Source organism: Eulemur rufifrons, chromosome 16, assembly GCF_041146395.1.
Source record: "Eulemur rufifrons isolate Redbay chromosome 16, OSU_ERuf_1, whole genome shotgun sequence".
Classification (NCBI taxonomy): domain Eukaryota; kingdom Metazoa; phylum Chordata; class Mammalia; order Primates; family Lemuridae; genus Eulemur; species Eulemur rufifrons.
Genome location: NC_090998.1, coordinates 9,384,118 through 9,410,973, shown reverse-complemented (window position 1 = coordinate 9,410,973; position 26,856 = coordinate 9,384,118). Strand labels below are relative to the sequence as shown.

The 26,856-nt window shown below is 36.4% G+C and overlaps 1 protein-coding gene and 1 pseudogene across 1 annotated transcript in view; both read left to right on the top strand.

Moving 5' to 3' along the window:
• Positions 1-329: 329 nt before the first annotated feature.
• On the top strand, positions 330-950 carry LOC138396812 (cell division control protein 42 homolog pseudogene; annotated as a pseudogene).
• Positions 951-6,583: 5,633 nt separating this feature from the next.
• LOC138396811 (C-type lectin domain family 2 member B-like) overlaps positions 6,584-26,856 on the top strand; it is a 38,712-nt gene continuing 18,439 nt past the window's right edge. Inside the window, exon 1 of the mRNA XM_069490483.1 lies at positions 6,584-6,647. Coding sequence (XP_069346584.1) covers positions 6,584-6,647 — 64 coding nt within the window. The remainder of the gene's footprint in view (positions 6,648-26,856) is intronic.

Sequence of the window (26,856 nt, the reverse complement as noted above, 5' to 3'; positions counted from 1 at the left end):
CAGCTACTTGGTAGACTGAGGCAGGAAGATCACTTGAGCCCAGGAGTTTGAGGTTGCAATGAACTATGATGACACCACTGCACTCTAGTGGGGGCAACAGAGTGAGACCCTGTCTCTGGGGGGAAAAAAGTTATCATCTTAGGAAAGAAAACATGACTCAGGCATGGTGAATAAAAAATGGGGGAAATATTCTGGTTGAATTCTAGCAACTGGGTGCCACTGTCTGACAGCCGAGGAGACCCTGCACAGCACTGCCAATGCCCCAGTGGAGATGCTGCAGTCACCATCAGATTTGAAATATTTAAAGTGGATGTAAAAGTATTTTGGCAATGCAGACAATTAAGTGCGTTGTTGTGGGCGATGGTGCTGTTGGTAAAACATGTCTCCTGATATCCTGCGCAACAAAGAAATTTCCACCCAAATATGTTCTGACTATTTTTGACGACCATGCAGTCATAGTGATGACTGGTGGAGAGCCATATACTCTTGCACTTTTGATACTGCAGGGCAAGAGGATTATGACAGATCACAAGCGCTGAGATGTATTTCTAGTCTGCTTTTCAGTGGTCTCTTCATCCTCGTCTGAAAATGTGAATGAAACGTGGGTGCCTGAGATAACTCACCACTGTCGAAAGACTCCTTTCTTGCTTGCTGGGACCTGAAGTGATCTCAGAAATGACCCCTCTACTATTGAGAAGCTTGCCAAGAAAAACAAGCCCACCACTTCAGAGACTGCTGGAAAGCTGGCCCGTGACCTGCAGGCTAAGTCTGTGGCGTGTTCTTCACTCACATAGGAAGGTCTGAAGAATATATTCGACGAACCAATGTTGGCTGCCCTGGAGCCTCTAGAACCAAAGAAGAGCCGCCCGCAGGTGTGCGCTGCTATGAGCATCTCTCCAGAGCCTTTTCTGCACAGCTGGTGTTGGCATCATACTCAAAGCAATGTTTAAATCAAACTAAAGTTTGAAAATTAAAATTCATTTTTGCAATAATGACAAATGTCCTGCATCTGTACTCACGTTGAGATGAACCCCATAGGTATGGCCCCCCTTTACCCTTCCAATACTATTAATAGTTAATTTTGAATAATTGTGTATTGTCAGAAAAATGATCAGTACTAGTTTTTGTTTTGTTATTTCCATTTTTTTTTTTTTTTTTTTTTTTAAAGCAAGGCATGCCTGTGATGACTCCGTAACAGACTAATTTGAATTGTTGAACTTCTCCCTGGTTGCGCTCTGGAGAGTAATCTGGGATATTTTAGTGTTTTTTTTCTTTCCTCTGTTTTGGGGGGAACTGTGTATGGGGTTTGTTTTTTAGTCTTGTTTTTTAAATTTATTAACCAATGCGCAGCCCTTAAGGGGAGGAGAATGGATTGATTCCACATTCCACTTCCTAGATCTAGTTTAGAAAACATGTTCCTGATCTGGTGCTCTCAGGAAGGAGTATAGTAAATGCCTCATTTAATAACATGTTCCTTTTTGAAAGTTGCCTTTTCTCTCCATGCTTGAGTAGATCCAGTATTTGATTGACACTCATGAAAGTGGGTGGAACCTGTCTTGCACCTTCTCTTTTTAAGGATGCACTATATATGTGACTGTGACTTTCAAGGAAATTTGTTTGCCATTTGCTGATTTTTTTGGAAGTTAATTTCTAACTTCTTTCACTGATAAATGAAGAAAAGTATTGCACCTTTGAAATACACTAAATGGATTGAGTTCATAATTAAATTTTTTTCCCTGTCAGTCATTGTCTTATATGCTTAGCATGGATTTGCAACTCAATAGTACATAATAAGGTGTTTCTAGAACACAGCTGAAGACCTGGTATGTAGAGGAGATATGAGGGGTGGCGCTAGAAGACAGATGTCTGTGGAATGATTTGCATCCTCTCGGGTTGTGAGGGTGGAGGCCCGCTTCCTAAAGAAGCTGGGGGTGGGGTGGGGAGAACACGTAACTGCATGGGGACCAGTCAGGGACTCCCCTTATTTCTGTTTTGCACATAAGGAACCGTAGAGCAGATGAGGCTCTCTAGTTTAATAAAATCACAGAAAGTCTTACGAAGACTCTTCAAAGTGTTAATAGGGATTTTATCATCTTATTTTGATTGCAGTTTCCAACTTTTAAAAATGTTTAGGTAATCTTTTTCACCCTTCCCAAAATCCTAATTCTTGTACATTCATTAGTGTTGAACCAATCTTCTCATCTCTCAATTCTTTGTGTATGCATTGTTTTCAGATGTATTAAACAAACAAAAACTGTTCAAAAAAAAAAAGAATTCTAGCAACTGTTTTCCTCTCCTGAATATGATGGAGGCAGAGATTGGCATGACACAGCTTTGAGGTAAGGAACACTAAGGATTGTCAGCAGTCACCAGAGGTATGAAACAGATTTTCCCTCAGAGCCTCCTGATTTCAGACTTCTGGCCTCCAGAACTGTGAGAGAATAAATTTCTAGCATTTTAAAGCTATGAAATTTGTGCTAATTAATTACCAAAGTCACAGAAATCTGTCAAAGGGCTAAGTATAGAATAGCATGTATGTGTAGAATGACGTATATACATGTTTGTTTACATGTGTATATATATTCATTTGTATATTTTAAAGATAATGTGTGCAAGGAGTAAAGTGTGTGTATACACTTCATTTTGCATGGTTCCAATATTTATAACCTTCATTTTCCAAGTTTATTAAAGTAACATCACCCTCTCAACAACATGGTTCAAATTTCAGTTTTATAGTATACTATCTCTGTTTATGGTATATTTACTGTAAGAAATTGTAAAAAGTACAAACTTGAATAATAGTTTTCCAGCTCACAAATCACTGCATACATAACATATATGCATTGTGATTAACAACCAACCATGTCACTCCTTAAGTCTGTCAGTGATTGGTCACCAGGCATCTGTCATCAGTTAACACAGGGAGAAAAGAAGGAACAAGTAAAGGAAACATAGAAGGCCCTGTGTTAGGGGAGAAGCAAACCATAAGAATATAGTATCTTGTAAGCCAAGCGAAGACATTATTTTTCAGGAAGAGGACGTGTCAATGGCCGCAGATAGGTCAGTAAGGTGAAGACTGAGAAGGGACCACTGGATTTAGCAACATGGAAGTTACTGGTGAACTAGAAAGGCAAGTTTGATGGAAAAAGCAGAAGGGGAAGCTTGTTTAGCTTAGATTTGATAGGAAATGGGAAGAACATAATTAGAAAAAAAAATATCAAAGACAATTTTTGAAGGTGGTTTCTGTACCAAGGAGGAAAAAAAAAAATTAGGAGCTAAAGGATAAGTGAGGTCTAATGCGTTTTCCGTTTGTTTGTTTGTTTTTGAAGGTTGGGGGTATGGACACTACCATGTTGCATTGCTGATGGGGATGTGTCAGTCGAACATGAAAAAAATGAGGTAGGAGAGAGGAGAATTACTAGAGTGACATTATCGATCAAATGAGAAGATATAGGATCCAGTGTAGAACATTAATACGCCATCTACAGTACCAGGAGTATAAACAGAGTGGCCAGGTAGCAGCAATGGAAGTAAGTAAGTAGTTGTGGTGATAGAAATAGTTGGAAGTTTTCTACTAAATGTTAAAATTAGAATAGGTTTGAAGCAAGTAGACTAGAGGGTGAGGATGAGGAAAGGGGTGATAAAAGTTTGGAGATAAAGCAGAAGGTGTAAGGGATGGGCCGGTAGGGGGAAAAAAAGAAAACAATGTTTAAAAAGTAAAAAATTTTAAAAAAGTAAAAAAGAAGAAGGTGCAAAATACTAATCTATAGGAGTGAAAGTGTTAATGCACTAGAGAAATGTAATACAATTGCCAGTCTCCACCCTACTTCTTTTTTTTTCTTTTTTATTTCAGCATATTATGGGGTTACAAATGTTTAGGTTATGTGCATTGCCCTTGCCCCACCCAAGTCAGAGCTTCAAGCGTGTCCATCCCCCAGACAGTGCACACTGCACCCATTACATGTGTATATACCCATCACCCCCTCTCCCCTCCCACCTGCCGGACACCCGCTGAATGTTATTACTATATGTGCACTTAAGTGTTGATCAGTTAAAACCAATTTGATGGTGAGTACATGTGGTGCTTGTTTTTCCCTCTTGGGATACTTCACTTAGTAGAATGGGTTCCAGCTCTATCCAGGATAATACAAGAGATGCTATATCGCCATTGTTTTTTGTGTCTGAGTAGAACTCCATGATATACATATACCACATTTCATTAATCCACTCACATATTGATGGGCACTTGGGTTGTTTCCACATCTTTGCAATTGTGAATTGTGCTGCTATAAACATTCGAGTGCAGATGTCTTTTTTAAAGAATGCCTTTTGTTTTTGGGGGGTAGATGCTCTACTTCTTTTTAACTCTGCCACAATTACACTTGATATGATTCTCCTACAAGGAAGTTCTTTCTAAGGCGTTCTTTGATCAATGCCTGCCTGGCCTTAAGATTCAGCACAAATACTTCCTCCTTTGCAAAACCTTACTTAACTACCAGAGGCTGCTTTATAATCTACTTCTCTTCTGCTTCACATTGAACATCTGGTTAGCAATCATTTCACTGTGTTGCAACCATTTGCTTACATGCTTGTTCCCTCAGTTAAAGGTAAATTCCTTTCAGGCAAGAAATACCATTTTTCATTTTTGTATCATCAGCACCTAGAACTATGCCTGAAGCTCAAGAAATATTTACTGAAAGACTGATCATTCTAGAAGGTAAAGCAGCTAAGTTAGAATAACAATTAGATGCTTTGGCCTGGAGAACACTTTCTGACTCCAATTGTTCAATTTTAGGGAAAGAAATGCTAGTTTGGATATCAGATTAGAAATTGTCACTTACAGTTTTTTTTTAGAAAATCCTAAAATCCCTCAAAGAAAAAACACAATGCCTCCACATATCAAACTTCAGACGACTATTGTTTTTTTTTTGTTACTATACCTAAGGGAACATATGTCATTGTTCATCTTCCAGAGAAAAACAAACAACAAGCAAACAACCATCATGTTTATCTCTTTTTTCTATTTATTTTCTATGTATTCTACTGTTCACAACCCAGTAAATAAGCATTAGGAAAATGAGAAAGGGAACCAAGATCTAACTTTTGAACAAAAGTGTTGGCAGGGTTGGTTTCTTCTGAGGCCTCTCTCTTTGCTTTTGAGAGAGCTGTCTTTTCAGTCTGTCTTTATACGGTCTTCCCTCTGTGCATGCTCAAGTCTGCATCTAAATTATTTCTTCTTGTAAGGACACCAGTTATATTGGATTAGGGCCCCACAAAAGACCTTATTTTAACTTAATCACCTCTTCAAAAATTGATCCCCAAATACTGTTATATTCTCAGGTACTAGGGGATTAGGTATTTAACATGTGAAATTTGGGGGGATGTAATTCAGTTCATAACAGTTGATGAGTTCTCTGTTGAGAATGGATACTAGAGAATGGATAGAATGGAAATGCACATACAGTTTGGGAGTGGGCAGGATAAAAATTTGAAGGTACCCTAGAAGTTAGGAAAGTATATACCAATACTGTGAAGTTCCCAAAAAATGAAGTGCTGGAATCATTTTAATTATGATATAACCAAAAATGTGCCATGACTCACCATTCTATTTAATATTTTTCCCTCATTTTGAATTTTTGAATTTCATATGTTTATACATGACCTAAAATATAAATTTAGGAAATGCTTTCTAGATATTTTATTTATGATTACTTTTGGGTATCCTAATCTATCGGGTAAAAGATATCTATTTTACTATTGTGACGGTAGCAAAGTGTGGCCGAGTGAACATCTATTTCAGCATTAAAATAGACCAATTTTATAATATGTGAAAAGAGTTCAATGAAATGTCAGTTACACTCCCCCTCTATGCAGTCTCTAAATGGCTAAATAGATTTATCAATTTTTATTCTAAAGTATAAAGGGAAGAATCCAACCCCTCACAAATGGATTTACAATGTTTACCACATTATCGCCGGCATAGAGTTCCAGGGCTCCGTCTGGCAGTGAAGTCCCACAATGTCCTTTTCCTCCCACTATCAGAGTCCCAAGGTAAAGTCTGGAGACAGGAGGAGAAAAACAGCGAATTTTACCATCTCCACTCCTTACGCCTTACACATTTAGAAACATGGTTGCCAAAGTTTACAGTTTATAGCTGAGGCTTTACTCAGTTATTTTTCCGGAGGTCCAGTAAATAAAGAATTCATCTCTTGGTTTTTTGTTCCAGATTCAATACTGAAGAAGGCTGCGATTGTGCCTTCATACCTAAGACAGGCATAAGTAGTGCCAATTGTAATGATATAAGAAAATATGTTTGCAGCAGAAAAAGCTACTGTCCTTAGACAGAGTGCTCCCATACAGGAAATAAAATAATTTTAAAAAACCATCCTTTCTATGCATTATGAACTCATATAGATATATTGTCCTTCCCGTGGAACATGTGTTTTGTTTTCAGTTGATTGATGAGAATATAAATGACTTTTATCTTCGTCTGAATAATTATCAAGAAGCCTAGAAATTAAACTGAGTTTTTACATGATGTTGCTAGACTACATAAGCTGGTGCATCTCAGCCTATGGGCATAATGGTGGTCTTGGTCAGAGCTGATTCATCAGCAGTGCCCCAGTGGAACCGATTGGAAGGTAAAGGTAAGGGAGTGAAAGGTGCCTCTACTTGGCCCAAGTTCAGTTAAGTCTGTGTAAAAGAGATAGAAGAGATGCAGCACTCGGTGAGGGTCAAGAGTGTTTTACTCAGCCTTAAGTGCTATGTAACTTGTTTAGAATTTGGAAGGAAGCCCATGGAAGAAATATTCGGAAATTGATTAGGGTCTCTCGTCTTGTATCACCACCAGAGACCAAATTCCCTGGAAATAAAGTTCACACTGAGCCAAGTACAGCTTTCCGTGATTCCCTAGGTGCTTAGTCAAGTTATTGAACTGAAGAATTACTTACGTTAACTAGATTTGCTGTTGCTGTTGTTGCTGATCCTAGTAAGGAATCAGGTTTGTGACATGAATCATGGTGAGCAGAGCGTACGTATTTAGAGCTAGAGAAGACCAAGAAGAAAGGAGTCCTGGTGACTTGAGGAAATCATGGAGATTCCTCTGGATTCCCACGACGCTAGGGGATTTAGATTCCAGGTAATACTTAAACAGGTCTTGGAGGGACAGAGGACAAGAGTTGTCATTAAAAATATATGCACCTTTTAATATTTTACTTTAGCTTAACTTTATTTTATTTTATTCAGTTTACATTTCCTAATATAATGAGTATTCTCTTTTAAGTATTAATCTATACCATGAACTATTCTAAGTATTTTCACCCCTTAATGGTGAATATTTTATATCAATTTTTCTTAAATAAATGAGCAAATGAAAGCTTAGATTACTTACCTGCAATTACAGGAAATGGTAAGCACATTTGAAACTCAGCTGTGCTTCATGCACACTGTAGACATTCAATCAGTTTGGAAAAAAGTATAGAAAAAAATAGATGTTATGTTTAGCAACACCAGAAGCAAATTTTGTCAATAACTTTTCATTCTTTACAGGGACTGGAATTTAATAGTGTATAAATTGTGTTAGCAGGCTAAATATAGGCTTTGTTAAATTATTAATTTACATGCTGTGCAAGAAGCAAAAATTTTCTAAACTTTTCAGATTACGGTGCTACAAAAGATGACCATCATCATCAAAAGGAGGATGTGGAATGAGACTTGTGCATTTTCAAGGTCATGGCTGGGGTGGTGACTATCATATCGGAAGGGGGCCAGATTGCATCAAATAATGATGAAATTGCCATCAAACTGTGCTGAGATGAGAATATTATTAAAAAGAGCCAGCATGCTCAATAATGAAGATTTGACAAATAAAGAAGGAAAGAGAATGAAACAAAGGATAGGGTAGCGGGTGAACTATATGATCATGATAGGCAGGAGTTTAAACACACTAAAAAGCATACTTTTTCAGGCTAGGCGAGTATATTTCATCCCCTTCCAATTTACCCTGATGACACTACTCAGAATGAATCTCTTAAATGTATGTCAGATCACGCTATTATTCTGCTCAAAATAATTTCCATCTTCCCATTTCACTTAGAATATTAGCCAGAGACATCAGGATGGCAAAATCAAAAATAGCCTGTTGTGATTTATCTGACCTCATCTCCCGCTACTCTCCTCCTCCAGACACAACTGGCTTCCTCACTCTTTCTGGAATATGCCAGGCATACACCTGTCTTAGGATCTTCACACAATTCTGCCAGGATGACCTTCCCCCATATATCCACATGGCTAACTCCCTCCTTTAAGTTAATTCAAATTGTCACTAATTTATTAGAATAAAAAATATTACAAGGAAAAAAAATTCCTACTAATAATTTACCCATATGACAAATTTTATTCATTTCTCTTTAATAGCATTTGTCTCTAAAAGAATGATTATTGTACCAATGATGCCATTTTACCATTTATATTTTAGAGAAGAGAAAACTGATTTGCAAGATATCATGGTGGCCTGTGAAGATCATAATCAGTGGCTAACAAGAAACTGCTCCTGAATTCTCAGAACATTTTTAAAGCTATAATAGTTATTACAGTGGGTTCAACTTCCTAGAATTGCTGGTTAACAGAAATCAATGCTAACTAAAATTAGTCATCTAATATTGAAAGTTAAATGGGGGGAAATGTTCATATTATTAGTAATTGATTTCAATATAAGCATTGAAGACATTTGAGGGATATGATTGGTAACCACAGAAAAATTACATTAAGTAGAAAATGTGTATTTTGTCTGAGAAAAGTCTGATATATTCCCTTGTTGTATAAGGAAAAACACAAAAACAAATATAATCGCTCAATACAAAAATAGATCCTTTACTTCTTTGTCTCACTTAGAGAAGTTGCTTTAGGACTCACCAAATTGCGAAATCTCATTTCAAAGGCCTCAGGAATTTATGTTTTTATGTCAGTGTTATATGTAAGACACTGCCTATTACAGCTCACAGGCTTAAGAGCAAGGCAGAAAATTATTGAAACTGTAAACTAGTCCGGTTGTTTTAAAAAGAATGACTACAGAATACACATACAAATACCACTTCAGGAAGAAAAAGACAAGTCCAGCGGTCTACCTGAAATGGTTTTCAAAGATGTCCTTTTTTTTTTTAATTAATGCTTTCGTACATTTAAATCTTTATCTCTCAAAGTGATACCAATGAGCACATATAATTTTTGCAAAAATACATTATTAATTTTTATTATGAGATGATAAAGTCAATCTTTCATGGAGATTCTAAGAAAAGATACAGAATAAATGCTAATTTTATATTTGAGCATTTCTTAATTTGTCTTAAATTTAATATAATTTTATAATGTGACATATATGGCTAGTCAGTTTAATTTACCAATTTTGGGCTAGAGTGTGTAGCTTAACTGCCTAGTGAAAGAAATTAAGGATCAACATTTACCTTCTGAAAGTGTACAAATAAATAAAACTCCATTACTCATCCCAAAAGTTTAGGCCAATCACTGTCATCACAAAAATAAAGATCCCAATGCATCCAAATACAAGCATAAAACAATAATATTGTGGATACAGGGAGAAATATGAAATCTTAAAAAAAATTTTTCATGAATTTTAGGACTCCTGTGATTATTCACTTCATAAACATTTTCCTGTTTTATTATTATTACAGAGATGATTCATGTTCATTTTAGATATTCCACTGGAATTTATGATTAATTGAAAACTTGAAAATAAATAAATATCTAAAATCCAAAGACAAAGAGATGCTACTGTTATTTAATGTTTTGGATCATATTGCCATTATCTTGTCATTGTCTTGCTCTGTTAATTATTTTGTGGTGTTTTTGATGACTTAAAAAATTATGTCTTAAATTCTATTCTATTATACATACATACAAATAAATATAATATAATATGTGGAATATATTTATTTATACAAAAATATCAATATATGTTATAATATATTAATATATAATTTATATTATATATAATTTATATATTATAAACCTATTCATAATATATTATAAATATACAATATAATATAAATTATATATGGAATATATATATAGTAGGCACTATTATGCATATAATTTATTTTAATTACTCACTATAGGAAATAAAACAGGGAAAGGAAAATTTTTTGAAGTTCTATCATTGTACTGGGAATATTCACATATTATTTCACCTTTTACGTGTAATACATTATGTTTTCCTGACTTTGACTGTTTAGATGAATCAGTGTCAGCCTAGGCAGCATAGATCTCCAATTAATGATCCTTTTATAGAATCTATGCCATAGTATCTTTTGGGTTAGAGTTGATAAGAATAGTCTCCATACAGAGGAAAAAACGGGTAACCTCCAGAGAGGTTAAACAGGAATGCATATGTTATGATCCTCTTTCAATTTTATCTTCTTTCTTCCATGCATTAGCACTTTTGAATATGTTGGATGTATACACTCTTTTTATAAACAAAATGAAGACACATACCCTTTGACATGCAGACATAATATGAATATTATCTCGATCTAGAATCATTCTAGCCTGACAATTAGCTATACTAGTGGCCAAAGAGTCAAGTAATTTGATACTCTGATAATTATTCCCTAGTTCTTGTTAGTTTATATATATAAACACAAACACTTAATTCTATCACCTTGGTAGTGCATTTTACAAACCATTTGCCTTCTAACCCATAATAAAAAGTGCTGTTTCTCAAATCTGGGTACTCTGTGGCTGCCTTACTTCAGTATGTTTTGTGGATTTAGTGATCTTATTACAGCTATAGTATATACTTATAGGATTTGCTAAATATAGTGTAACTTTTGAAATTTACTACCCAATTATCTGTATTACAGAATAAATATAAATAAGTTTCTAATTTTTTTCTTGCCTCTGGGTATTTCTTCTGCCCAAGCAAATGTGAAAATACCTCTAGTTAGCTGAAAATCCTGAAAACATATTTCTGCAATTTTATGAGGAGATAACAGTCATAAGCATTTGGATCTGCAGTTAACGGGAAATATAGAACAGGCGCTCTCTCCCTACTTGCCAGGGAGGGAGATTTTAAATTCACTGCTGAATAACACTTATAAAAATCTTAGCTATGAATTAAAAATCAATTTTTTTAAATACAAGGCACGGTTTACATACTGTATCAAACCAGGTAAACGGAGAATTGAGTATCTGTAGTGCACTGGTTCAAAATTCCTTTTAGACAGACTGAATTCAGGCACCCGAATGTTATTCATTAAATTTGTCTATAGAACCTGTAACAGACCTGAAAAAGCAAACAATAAAACAACCCGTACAGTAACCCTAGTAGCAATGATTAATGATTTCTTTTCTTTTGCCCTTCTCTCATTCCCAGTGGATTGTTCTACCAATCCCCATGAGGCTTTTGTGAAGATTGAAAAGATACTACATATCTATATATGTGTGCTTTCTAAGTGATAAATCACTGTAGGACCACTGTTCCTCTCTCCACCACTGCTAGATCTTACTTCCCAACTATTAATACAACAGGTGTCTTCACTACACGTACTTTCACAGATACCACAAGTGTTTCCATGAACCTATGTTTTGCAGCAGGAATCATTTCTGTAAAAAACACTATTTTTATTTGAAAGTTACATTCTTATCATGATACTACAACACTGAGGATTACACATGATACATGCTTTTCTCTGATCCCGTGGCTATGAAAATGCGGCCTTTTTATTCCTGGTGCTTACATGAATCTAAAAAAATCTATCTTAGACAATTTTCAACCATTTATTAAAAAAATCCCAGAATATGGTCAATTTTAACACATTACATTATCTTCCTAGGAGAATAATGCAGTTTTAAGCTACAGTCTGAATTGGGGGAGCAATATATTCCTACCTTCAGATCTCCGGCTGGATTTGAAACAATTCCTGACATTCAGTGTCATAGGCCCATCTTCACTGTCCATCTCTTAAAATATTTTCATGTGCTATTATCCAGAAAATGGTAAAAAGAAAATAGAGACTACTCTCAGTCTCAGATATTTCTCTTAGGTGCAAGGTACAAAGGAAAACTAAAAGGAAATTCAAAAATAGAATTGACTTAGGCACAGCTATCTAAAACCACACAGGATATGCTGGTAAATTAAAATGAGTAGACTTGTTAGTTTATGGCTAAAATTCTGTATATTTCAAGGTAAAGCTAGCTGGTTTGTTCTATTCTTTTCAACAATTATTTATTGTTCACTTACTGTGTACCAGCCACTTATGTGGGGTGTATTAGGAACATAATCATGAACAAGATAGACATACTTCCTACCTGCCTGTCTTTTACATTCAGCAAGAGAAAAAAATAAAATAAAACCAAATAAACACCAAAGAAAACAAGTGTCTGGATAGATAAAAATAACAATTTTAAATTAAAAAATAAAATAAAATAGCCATTTTGTTATTTGGGGACATATCTGACTAGTAGGGCCCAGATAACAATGGTTAGATGAAGCAAAACAGGAAAATAATAAATCAATAAGTCTCAAATTAGTGGGAATAGAATCACCTGCATAATTCCTATACATACATCTCACCCAAATGTCCTCCTCACTAATTTTCCAATTTTGTTCTTTTTGAGTTCCTGACCAGCCACGTAACCCATTGATCTCTGACAATGCATCGATTTGATGTATAACTCTGGGTACTTATACTTCTTGCTAGGTGGATAACCAGATATATCACCCAAATTTCTGTTCAACGGAAAGTCTTACTTTCACTTCCATCTTTCAGGGACACCCCTGAGTGAGACTGTAGGGTGGCATCTATTTCCACCTGCCATATTTGAGATATCCATTGGTAACCCCCCTTTTGTTTTTGCTCTTTAATTATATAATCATATGGAGCCCTCTCCATCCTCCTCCAACCCAGGCCATAGGCATGGTTGAGCTGGAGATAGCAAATTAATGCAAACATGTGCCATGGGAGTCTGAGCCATCTGCTCATGCAGTTTACTGTGCTCTTTGAAACTGCTCAGACCTCACCTCCCAAATGCCACTTTTGAGTTTTTGCTAGAGTGCTTCTGTGCACTTACCATTTTAGGGTCCACTGGCTCAAAGCAGTCAAGTTGGGTCAAGTTTATGGTGGTGAACATATATTTTACTAAAGTGTGTGGGATGTTTACTGTTTCCCCTTTACCAGGTAGTTAGCATGGTGGCATCAATGTAATGAGTCTATTCTATGCAGTCAATTCTGAGGTAGGTCATGTTGGGATTTGTATCAGGATAATCAAGTTCCTTCTGGGCCACCTTATGACACAGATCAGGAGAGCTGACATGCACCTATGCAAGACAGCAAAGAAATATTTGTTATTTATGTTTGTAAACACAAACTGGGAATCAATCACTATAGGTTCTGAGCTTTTTCCCAGTATACAGTCATCCTGGGAAATAATATTTGGAGAATAAATATCATAATTACACCCATGTCCATGTTACAGTCCCACCCCAAAGGGATCCAGCCTACCTTCCACCCAACTGAGGGGTTCCTAGCATGGGAAGGGCTTTGTCTAGTAACTGCATTGAAGTCTGGGAACTGGATAAGACATAGTGCATCTCCTCTCTGAAAACATGAGTTAAGTTTCTGGTCAACACTCCTAGAATTTTCCTTAGCATATGAGGCAGTTCCTTAGGAGGATAGCCTTTCTTTTTTCTTTTTTTCTTTTTATGTTTTAATTCCAAAAATCTCCAAAATCAACTAATCATTGTCACAGACTGCTGTGATGAAAACTCTGATTACCAATCAGTTCCTCTTGCTTATTGAGGCACTTGTAACCTCTTGACCTTTAGAACCAGGTTTATTACCAGTAATATCAAAAACCCCAAGTCTGTTGTGGTTTCTCCCACTCCATCTCTGATCTACAGAGAACAGTCACCACAACACGCCATCACCAAGGCATTGTTCACACCAATGCATTCTCCACCCCTCATACCTCCCAAAATATTTAATTAACAAAATTGGCCTCTAATAGAGGGAGGAAAAGACTGGAGGGAGGGTATGGAGAGGAGGGGAAGGTGGATTTTAAAGAGCCAAACGTCTGCCCAGCCCCCTCAGCTTGCAAAAGTTGGTGAAGCTTGAATCTGCTCCCCCACCCGCATCCTGGGCTCCCCAGCCCTCAGTTCCACGCAAGCGCCATCAAGCAGCTTTGGAAACTTTGTTTCTTTTTCCTTTACTTTCTCTGGGCTAATTTTCTCACTATGAGTGTGATGGCAAGAAGATTTGGTGGGATTGAATGCTGAGATATTTCAGAGTATCTCAATCTGAAGATGTTTAAAATATGTATCATAATGTTTACCTCAAACTCTAGATTTATAATTTCTACTCTTTTAGTCATGAAGTTCTGTCAGTGTAATCCCCTGTGCATTTCCCTGGTCAGTTTTATTACTGCCCATTTTAAGATCCACCACTTTGACCAAACTCTGTCTTTGCAAACTCATAGTCTTCACAGCATTGGGTCTACCTTTGCCCTGTCCTCTGGTTGACCCATGCAAGAGAATAGACAGAGTAATTTTAAGAGTTGAGATACTAAATCGATTTGGTGACAAAGAAAAAATAACAAAATAGATATAGGAAATTTATAACTTTTGTAAAATTCATAACCTCACGTATGAATTACTTAATAAAAAGAAGTCTTTATTCTCTCCAGAAATGTTACAAACTTTACACTCCTATTGAAATTAAAGGTTTCCCACAGCCATACAAAATTATCATGCTAATCTTATAGGCACATTTTTAATTTTACATTTCTTGAATTTTCATTGTGTTTAGACAACTGTGCATATGTTGACTATATGCCTTTTGTTATACAGGTTTTCATGCCTTTGTTCATTTTTTGTTAATGTCTTAATGATTATTTCACTATTATGTTTATTAATATATTAATTCATTCAATAAGACTTTTTGGGTATATACTATGCTCCAGGCACTGTGCTAGGCACTCAAGATAGATCAGTGAAAACAAATAAATAAAAAATCAAACAAAACAAATAAAAAAGTCTCTGAATTCATGGTTTCATAGAGCTTCCATTCTAGTAGCAGAGACACACATTAGTCACTGCCCAGGAGTTTATATATATTTTAAACATAGGCTACTTCTGTTGCCTCGTGAAGCTCAGTTAGTGGCCCTATAGTATAACCATAGTCCATTTGGAGCTTAGACCTACAACCCAAACAGACCCTTCTAAGAATCAACTCAACTTTATTCCTCCTCCCTCAGCAGGTCATAAGAGATTATCTCAAACAGCCACAGGCATGAGCTGAGGAAGAGGTACCAGTGGAGCAAGGTTAGAAAATATAAGATCTGAAACTTGCCTGTGCCCTCCAGTTGGCGTAGGGGACTTCAGCTTGCCTTTTCACTCGGAATCTGCTTGTACTGACTCTGGGTTTATCAATGTCATCTTATGAGGAATTGCTACTGAGACTACCTGAACTTATATTTGGTGAGTCTCACAGGACTTACTTCATTGAAGGCAGTTCTAGGTGTATGGAAACCTAATACCTATAGTCAGGTGATATATTTCGTATGTCCATGAGCTGTTTTACAAAAGTTCTATGATGCTCAGCTGTAATTGCTCTGGCCTTGCTTCAGAACTCAAAGGACTAGTTGACATTGTGTATCACCTGTCAGGGCTTAGCCATAAATCCTACAAAATCTTTTCTCACTATTGATACTCTGGTGTCATAGTGTGTGATAAATCATATGGCTTTAGTGGCAGGGATAGTTCCACTGCAGCCAGACTCGCTACAGAGTCCTTTCTTGCTCCGGGAGCCCAGCAGCTTTTTGCATCACCTAATACACATGTCAGAACTCAATTCCCAGGTATGGCGATGCTTCTCCAGTACCAGACAAGGCCTACCAGATTTTGTGTCTCCTTATTTTTAAAAGACTAGTACAAGTCCCTTTGAGGTTAGACCAAAGGAATAATGAACATTTATTATAGTGTTGGCATCAAAGAGGTCTTCCTTCTGAAGACCTGTGTTCTTCTATAATTGGGTCATCTGTCAGAAAACTGGCTCAGGCCAAACCAGATTGAGGTAATAGTTTAAAAGATTTGGGGGTATGGTTGCCCTTAGCCTAAGATCCATCTTTGATTTTTCTTTCTTTTTTATTTCAGCTTATTATGGGGGTACAAAAGTTCAGGTTACATACGTTGCCCATGTACCGCCCATCCCCCCGAGTCAGAGCTCCAAGCGTGCCCATTCCCCAGACAGTGCGCATCGCACTCATCATGTAGTTATACCCCATCCCCTCCCCCCACCCCCACCTCAGTCTGATATCCAATTGATGTCATTCCCAAATGTGCATTTAGGTGATGATCAGGGAAACCAATTTTCTGGTGAGTACATGTGATGCTTGTTTTTCCATTCTTGGGATACTTCACTTAATATAATGGGTTCCAACTCTCTCCAGGAGAACCAAAGAGATGTCATATCACCGTTATTTCTTATAGCTGAGTAATACTCCATGGTATACATATACCACAATTTACTAATCCATTCATGAATTGATGGGCATTTGGGTTGTTTCCACATCTTTGCAATTGTGAATTGTGCTGCTATAAACATTCGGGCACAGGTGGCTTTGTCACCTACCATTCGATCCAGCAATCCCACTATTGGGCATCTACCCAAAGGAACAAAAGTCATTCCATCTTTGATTTTTCTGTTGTAGATGTGGAACAAAACCAGTGGTATATTTGCAATAGCTGCCTGTTAAATTTTTAGGATTTTGTGAGCTAATTGTTAAACACAGTCACTATCAAAAATTGCATTATCTAAACTTAAAATTAAATTAATATTAAAAGCAAAGGTAAGATACTTAGAACTCATCAATTTCTGATGACTTTTAGTACATTTGATTATTATGTATGCATGCAGTTATTGACATCTATTACATCTATAGAGTGGAAATAACATGTAATGGTGTAGTATTGCACATCTCTTCCCAACTTTGTGTTCAGTTATGATAGCTTGAAATCAGCCACTATGGGAATACTTATACCACAGAAATCAGCAAATGTAACAAACCAGAGCTTGTTGAGTTTTTTTTTTTTCTTCTGTGCCACCATTTGTTAAAAGACCAGCACAGAAGTGGACACACACTTTTGATTACCTAGTTATATTCCCTCTGGGAATACTGGGGTCTATTTGATATTCCTATAGCTTTCTGTGTGTCAGTAATCTGGCTGCTATTACAGATTCAATGCTAATTACCGTAATTGTGCCCACCTTCTTTAATAGAGGAGCTGTGACTCTTGGCCTCTCCTACTCCAAATCCCATCATTCCCAATACTCTCAGTAAATCCAATTCTGTGCAAGAATTTCCTACTGTAATCCTTGGCCTACAGAAGCAAGCCATGCTGAGATCCTCAGTGATGCTTATGTAGGACTCATGTTCTTTCACCAGTGTGTTGTTTATTGTGTTGGTAAGTAAAGTGCCCATTATACCATCCCATGGAATGTAGTAACTTGGTGGATTTCCTGTCCTTATGTAGTATATCCACTATAGCATGTAACTTCTCTAAGTCATTTTATATTTTCTTTAACTACTCACCACAGTGATTCTGATATTTTACTGTGCTTAGAATGAGCCATTGCTTTCTTCAATCTTCTTGGAGTTATCTCAGCGACACCTGCACTGTTTCACAGCATTTTACCAAGTTGTGAAATTCTATATTCCAACAGAACGCCCCAATCTTGATAGAATACCACTTATCCAGCTTTATGTTTCTCTCTTGATCTGGCACCCCCAGAATCCCATCCCACTATGTACTCTCCAGGTTGTCATTACATATTGGTTAAGTCCAAAATCATTCTGAGCCTAGTCCTTTTTGTCCCTTACAAGGATTAGCACTTATTCTTAGTTACTGGCCTTATGGCCAGGAAGGGAAGGAAGAGAGGATTATATGGAAGGTGTGTAGTTTCTTTCATGGACCAGGACTCAAAATTTACTTTAAGTAAGGAAAAAGGCTAGACCTTAGCAGGGGAGAGTACATCACTTTCTCAGGTTTAGAGGGTTCAATGTTTAGAAGGTTCTAGATTTTTTTAAGACTTTTAAGAAAGATTTTGTGAAAAGGCTCTATACAAATAGTGGAAAGTATTTGCAACATATGTATCTGATAATGAAATTTTTCCATATTATTTTATAACCCATATTATATATTTATATATACATATCTATGTGTGTCTCTCTCTATGTGAGTTGTATATACATATTAAAACTCATAATAAGAAAACAAATAACCCCCAAAATAGGCAAAATATTTTAATAGAGAGGTCACAAAAAATGAATTACAAATAAGCACATGAGGAAATGCACAACATAACATTAGAGATGTGCAAATTAAAACCACATTTATATTTCACTGCATCCCTACAAGGATGGTTAAAATTAAAAAGACTAGCCATGTCAAACATTGCTACTGATGTAGAGCAAATGGAACCCTCCTGCATTAGTGATGGGAATGGAACAGCCTTTTTTGAAAACTTTGTGTGTTTATAAAATAAAACATATTTTCTATACAACCTAGCATTTCCACTCCCAGATATTTCTTCAAGAGATTAGAAAATATGTGTCCACAGAAAGACTTTTGCACAAATGTTTATGTTGACCTTACTTATAATAGCCAAAAAGTGGAAAAAAACTCAATGGAGTAATGGATAAACAAATTGTTATGTATCTATACAGTGAAATACTACTCACTAATAAAAAGAAATTACCTACTGCTCTATGCAACATGGATGAAACTCAAAAATATTATGCTGAGTGAAAGACAGTAAAATCCCAAGAATGCAAACTCTGTAATTCTATTTATACAGAATTCTAAAACTAGCAAAATTCAACTTTATCGATAGTAAGTCAATGACTGCCTGGTTACAGGGGCAGGAGGATGAACTGCAAAGCGACATCGGGAATATTTTGAGGTGATGAAATGTTTTATATTTTGAGTCTATTTTTATATTTTGACTGTTTTCCTTTTAGAAACAAAACTAGATATCACTTAACCATGATTGTATGATCTCTATATTTTTCTATACTTGCATTTCTAATAGTGCTTGGATACCATCTCTTGTTAAAAACAAAAGTAGAATATATTTATTTCTCCACAAACTTTCTGTCTTTTCTCTGTCCCAAAATGGAAAGAACAATTTTATCATCTGTCCTTTTCTTCTGCATTTTACCTTGCGTAATTTCCTTATTCAAGCAATGACCAGAGTTATATGTTTGAGATCACTCAGATGTGTTTAACCCTGTATCCTATTCTCTTCACATTTTCTTTTTTTTTTTCATTTCTTTACACTATACTTTCTTTTCTATTCTCACTTCTTTTCCCCCTCATAGCTTTGTTACCAAAAGCTCAGCACTTGTCCTCAAGATCTCGTCAGAAGAATGAGAAAAAATGGTTTGAGGAGAAGAAAAGAGAAGTTTATCACTTTGCCAGCAAAGGAGGAAAAATGGTAGATGCTCATCTCAAAATCTAAATTTCCTATCTATAAGCAGAAATATGGAGCTTTTAAAGGATGGGCCTCAATTCCAGGCTATTATCATTAATGATTCTAATTGTCCCATCTCTGCCAAAGACAAAGCCTGTGACCTCTGCCCACCTGGGAGGTCTTTGCCAGAGCCTGGGATGGCTGAGCCATCTCCTGTAACACAAAGAACAAAAGACATTCCCCTGCCCCTCCTGACCACCTGCCTCAGGCAAGGATGCAGACCAGGCCACAGTTCCCAAAGAGAGTGGGGGAAGTTTAAAGAGACAGGAAATATTTTTGCCATTTTTGGGGGGCCATTCCCTCTGTTATAGCTTCTCTCTCAGAACCAATGTGTTGGCAATTCTGGAGCTGCTTGGGGGACATAGGCTTCTTATCCTCAGTTTCCTCCATAATATATTTATGGAGATGGGATATAAAATCATTGGAAAATACTGAATAACCCTATCCAAGAGTGGACAAAAGACATAAACAGATTTCTTTCAAAAGAAGATAGACAAGTGGCCAAAAAAAATATGAAAAAAATGCTCAACATCACTAATCACTAGGAAAATGCAAATTAAAACCACCAATGAGATATCACCTTAACACAGTCAGAATGACCATATTAAAAAGTAAATAAAACAATGGATGTTGGCATGGAGGTGATGAAAAGGGAATGCTTATACACTCTTGGTGGGAATATAAACTAGTACAACCTCTATGGAAAACAGTATGGAGATCTCTCAAAGAACTAAGAGTAGACCTACTGTTCACTTCAGCAATCCCACTATCCCACTGGATATCTACCCAAGTAAAAGAAGTCACTTTATAAAAAAAAAAAATAGCTATACCAAAATGTTTATTGCAGCACAATTCACAATTGCAAAAATATGGAATCAACAGCAGATAAAGAAAGTGTATGTGTGTGTGTGTGTGTGTGTGTGTATGTGTACATCATGGAGTACTACTCAGTCATAAAAGGGAATGCAATGAAATCTCCTGCAGCAACTTGGATGGGATTGTGGACCATTATCCTAAGTGAAGCATCTCATGAATGGAACAACAAACACCACATGTTCTCACTTATAAGTGGGAGCCAAATGGGGGATATATATGGCCATAAAGTGGTGTAATGGACACTAAAAACTAAGAAGGGGGGAGGTGGGAAGAGGATGAGGGATCAAAAACTACCTATTAGGTAAACGTACCACTATTCTGGTGATGGGTACACTGAAAACCCTGAATTTAAGATTATATAATTCATCCACGTAATAACAAAAACACTTGTACCCCTTGAATCTATTGAAATGAAAAAAAGAAAAAAGGAACAGATTGAAAAGGAAGTTGTGGGTTGGTAACCTTGCACTAACATAATAGCATCGTCATCTTGTATGTTGCTGATAATTTGGGCACTTTTGTATTTGTTTTCTTTTTTCCTTTTTTTTTCTTTTTTTTTTTCTTGTGTGTGTGTGTGTGTGAGAGAGAGAGAGAGAGAGAGAGAGAAACAGAGTAGTTGCCCCTCTTCCCATAGATATGGAAGCATACAATTGAGAGTGGGGAATATGTAACAGAGGAAATGGCCTACAAAAACAAAACAAAAACAAAAACAAACAAGCAAAAGACAAAAATATTTTCTGTCCCTTTAAAACATCTTCCACTCCTTTGTGAGAACTAAAACCTGCATCCCTGTCTCAGGCCAGTGGTTGGAAGGAGCAGGGTACCTCCTTTGTTCTTTATGTTACAGGAGATATCTCAGCTCTCCCAGGCTGGCACCAGCCCCCCAGCTGAGCACAGGTGGGCCCAAGTGGACAGAGATCACAGGCTTTGTCTTTGGCAGAGATGGGATGATTAGAATAATTAACACAGTAGCCTAGAACTGAGGGCCATCCCTTTAAAAACTCTGTATTTCTACTTATGTTCAGGAAAAATTGGATTTTGAAATGACAGAGTCTGCCATTTTTCCTCCTTTGCCGGAAAAGTAATAAACTTCTCCTTCCATCTCCTCAAACCATTTATTCTTGTTCTTTTGATGTGGCCTCAAGGACAAGTGCCGAGCTTTCGGTAACGTGTGTGTGTGTGTGTGTGTGTGTGTGTGTGTGTCTGTGCACCCATGCTTGTCTTTGAGAGAGAGAGAAAGAGAGAGAATAGCTTTTGTTCTTTCGGTAGCCAAGGTTTAAAGTAAAGTTTAAACTTTAAAGTTCAAAGTTTTTCTTTGATTTCATTACTTTTAAGGTGGTCTTTCTTAACACAAGATAATTAAGCAGTAATATCCTAAAGCATGCATTCTATAAAAATTAATTAGTATCTGTCTCTCCTATGGCTCTTGAAGGATACTAGCTATATGCCACTCTTGGGAGAATTGGAAAAACAGCCACTTGAATAATTTTCTGTTCTGTGGTTCAGAAAAGGATTCCTGTTGAGAAAGTAAGAAAATATGTGTGTGCTTAACCACCTTTTAATTTTTATTTTATAAGCTTCTCCCCTCCCTGACAAACTTCTTTTTGTTCATAAGAAAAATATTGTGGTTTACATGACTTCCTAGTACCCACGTGGTTTTGAAGAACCACCGAACGTATGGGAAATGCTGCGTACACCTTGAATCACTCTTCAAAAGTAGAATAACTCTAGTTTGGAGCTGTGCGGTAAAAACAATAACCTTTTTATATTAAAGTTACAACTTTGAAGAGACATTCTGGAAGATAGGACACAAAGCATCAGGATGAAAACCCTGGCTGAAGCGATGATGAAAACTGAGAACAGCAACCAGGGGACTGATAAAAACAAGCAAGGTAAGGACATTTTCAATTGTTCAGAATGAAAGTTACTCACCGAAATTATGACTCATAATGTTAAACAAAGCTTTTAAAGAAAAGGATTGGGTTTTATCATTTCTTTTGTCAAACCAGAAAATACCTTCTTTGTAACAACAAAATTAAGATTTGTAATGGACCGTTGGCCTAATAAATTCAGGTTTACTTTTACGTTAATTAATAATGCAGAAGTATTAAACATGATTTAAAAGTGCTCAAGATTTAGTATCATTTTCACTAAGTATTTCATGAAACGAATACTATAGAAGATGTTAAACATGACTCAGATACTCATGCAATGCTCAGAATGCATACATAATGTAAAAAACTTAGCCAATGTTTCAAACATTTTAAAAGATTGCTTTTTTGAGTGGAGTCAAGATAGACTGGGTTTTAGAAGTATTTAACAGTAAGAGCATCTCCCCTTCCCACTCTTACTAAATAATTGCCAGTACTCTGATACCCTTGGAGATGTCTTTACCAAACCTAAGGAAGATAAGGAATGAAAACATACTTTAAAAAAAGTACATTTATAAAACAGCTTGATAATATTAAGTAGTAAGTTCAGAGCATGTAAGATTCGAACTCTAAACCTAAGGAGAAAATCTTTGTCATTTTAACATAGTGAAAATGTGGTGAAGAGGGAGGGGATGAAACTAAGATGAATTAAATACAATGACTAGGGTGAGCTTTAAATATTTCCCATTTAATTTCATTTCAACCAATGTATGCTACTGTTACCAAAAGCTCATCACTTGTCCTTGAGGCTGCATCAGAAGAATGAGGATAAGTGGTTGGAGAAAGAGAGATTTATTAATTTGCTGGCAAATGAGGAGGATGGAGACCCTTGTCTATAATGCCATCGTCTTTCTGATAAGCAGAAATACAGAGGTTTTAGAGTGTGCGTTCTCAGCTTCAAGCAATTGTTGTTCAATTACAGTTGATGATTCTAATGGTCCCATTTCTGTCCCATCTCTCCCTAAAACAATCCCATGACCTCTGCCCACCTGGGAGGTCCACCCAGATTGAACATATAGCAGGAATAAATTTGTACTCACATTTTAAGCAGTGCAAGAAATGTTCAATTCGTTAGCTCTTTAAATTAAATGAAATGCCCCTCCAAGTTCCCATCTTCCTGAGTGAACAGGTTATTTACCTTTTGTCATTTGGTGCTGGTAAGAGTGGGAGGTTTCTTCCAAGGTTATATGAAGTTTACCAGGTCTTTCCCAAGTTTCCCAGTTTCTCAGACATCAAAGCATCAAGATGACTTTTAGTCATGCTTTCACTGATCACTTCTGAGAAGACAAAGCTCCAATTTGAATTATCTTTTTAGTTCTAGCTCTGCTATTTCTGTGTCACATTTACAACAGAAGCCACATTGTTCTTTTGTCTCATTTGAAGTTCATGCATCTTGGTTGAAGCTGGGGCCATCAGCACCTAGGATGTAGCATTCCTACGGGCGCCATAAAGCCTTATGCTCTAATGTCTTGCCATCTCTGCCATGGGAAGGGCTCTCATTACAGCCGGGATGTGCAAATGATCATTTCTTATATTGTTAGGATGTGCACACCCTTTGTTCTTCCTGTTAGCTCAGAGGTGTTTCCTGTTTAAAAAGTGAGTCCACAATTCTCAGAAACACCATTTCGTCACTTCAAAAACCTAAGATTTTTTTTTTTAATGAAAAGGCAGTTCATTTCAAGCAGCTTTGAGTTTTCTTTTCAATAATCATGCTGAAGAAAAGGGTATCAAAATGGCCTACTACCTACTTCAAATAATGGATGTGAAAATATATCAAAAAATATTTCCACTTTGTACAGCTGTAAATAATCTTCACCTTCCACACACACACACACACACACACACACACACTCAAACACATATACATAATAATTAAAATATTGAAAAACAGGATAGCTATAACACAAGAAAAAATAATAGCAAAAGCTACCTTTTATTTAATTCCTATTATTTGCTTTCTAAAAACATAATATACCTGTGCCCTTTAATTTTAAAAAAATAGAGATTGCATGATATTTAATGGATAAAGAGATATAAGATCAAATGGGGTAAGAAAATAAAATTACACACTACAAATATTTGACCAAGCTTTTGAAACCATGGTATCTCTTCTACTAATATCCCCTTTTTACACTGTACCAATTCATGGACATAAAACATAGAATATCACAGTGACAAATTTATTTGATTTGTGGTATAGAAAAGAAGAAACAAGTTCTTGTTTTCTTGACAAGAATTGATAGAGAATTTAAAAATTAATAAGGTTATATTTGAAAGGTGATGAAAAACCTCATTGGAAAGAGTTTGGATTCAAATTCTGAACTGAGGCATGTATGATACCAAAAAGGATTACAGTCATATGTATGTTGTTTCTTCTGCTTCTTGATCTTTGCTGCACTGGAGATAGGGAAAATTCTCCTACTTAAAAGCAATGTCTCCACTTGTGATTCAGACCAAACCCTTCTAGCCTGTGTAAGAACCATTATTTTTTATTTAATTAATTATCCCCTTCTTTTACCTGCATTGCTAATTTTTCCCTGTCACACTGAATCACTCCTCTCAGCATATAAACATCTTTTTAAAACTTTCTATCATAACCATTCATCTCATTCCAACTATTTGCTTCCTCTCCCTTCACACAGCACAAGTTTTGTAAGAGTCTACGTGCTGACTTCACTTCCTCACTCCCAAGCAATCTGACTTCCTTCCCCATCACTCCCTGAAAACACTCTATCAAGGACACCTATAATGTGCTTGATTTAATTCTTTCTGTAACCACTGCTACTACCCTTGTTAAAACCATCACCATCATTCAGTGTGGTAGAGTCACAGTCTCCTAAATAGTCTCTCCACCCTGTACTCTAGAGATCTTTTCAAGACATAAAGGTGGAAATACCAAACACCTACATAAAATATTTCAGTTGCTTCCTATGACACTTAGAAGAAAATTGATTTCCTTCCAAGGTCTTCAAAACTCAGCATCATTTTGCTCCTATCTAGCTAGTCACTGTTCTCCTCACTCTCTCAGATCCATTCCGGATCCATTTGGGATCCACTTGTACTCTGCCACAGTCTTTTAAGTTCTTTCTTGATTCAAGCACTTGCATTTGCTGTCCTCTTTGCTTGCAATGTTTTCTCTTGTTTATTTGGCATAGATGGCCACTGGTCATATTTTAATTGGTTTTAATGTCATTTTCACAGAGTGACCCTTATGACTATTGTTTTTAGGCTGTTTCCTCTTACCATCCAGACCATCCTGTTTATTGTTCTGGCACTTGTTAAAATCTGTAATTTGGGGCTCTTTTTATTAGTTTATTGTCAGCCTTTCTCATCAAATGTAGGTTTCTGGAGGGCATGAACTCTATCTTGTTTGTTTACTACTATAGTTCTTGAAAACTAGCACATAATAGGTGATTAATAAATATTTATTAAAAGATGAACAATTAAAGGAACACAGAGCTGGTTCAAAAGTGAAGCATTGCAAATACTGCAGTTCATGCTTATTGTGTAGCTTTGAAATTCCAGAAAGTCAGAGAAAGTGTACAACTAAAAATAAAACTTTAGAAATCTGGCAGAACTATACAAAGTTAGACATAACTCCATAATACTAGACAGTTGAATTTGATCAAAACAGTGCTGATATTCTCTGTTGTATTCATTTTCTCCCTTTATGCTACTTTACAAAAATTACTTTCTATGAGTGTTTGTGGGTACTATTATATTCATGCCTTGTCCATAATATTTAAAACTAGTGCAACACTTTTGGAAGAACATTCAACCAATTTATACCAATTTTATTTATTTTTGAAAATTTATCTTAAGATAATTAGACAAGTATATAAGACATATTTACATTATATTTATTCCAGTTCTGGTTTAAAAAGGGGTAGAACAGCCTAAATATCAGAAGAGGATTAGTTTGTTTTTTTAATGGTATAGTCATATAATAGCCATTACAATTATGATGTATAAACATATATGATGTATAAATTTATCTATTGCTCTGAATGAGCAAACATCCCCTAATTTAGTTGCTTAAAACAAAAATCATTGTCTTGTTTGCAGTTCTGTGGGTTAGAAATATGGATAAGGGTCTGTGGGAATGGCTTATTTCTCCTCTATGTGATGCCAGCTGTGATGCTTGGTCAGGGACTGAGAACTCAAAATGGCAGAGTCAGTGGTTGGATGTCAGCTGGTTATCCTCCACAGACATTCTCTTTCTTGCCCTCTCTCCCCTCCCTTTCCTCCCTCTCCCTGAGCAGGAGAGCCTGGGCTTCTTTAGATGTTGGCTTGGATGCTGAGAGTGAAGATACAAACTGTAAGGCCTCAATGGTCCAGAGTGTGACTTCTACCACATTATATTGGTCAAATCAAGGCACAAGGCCAATTCATACTCAAGTGTTGGAAATACAGTATACCTCTTGATGGGAGAAGTAACAAGGTCATGTGTCAAAAGGGTGGTGGACACAGGGAGACAAGATTAATTGGGAGTCACTTTTAACAGT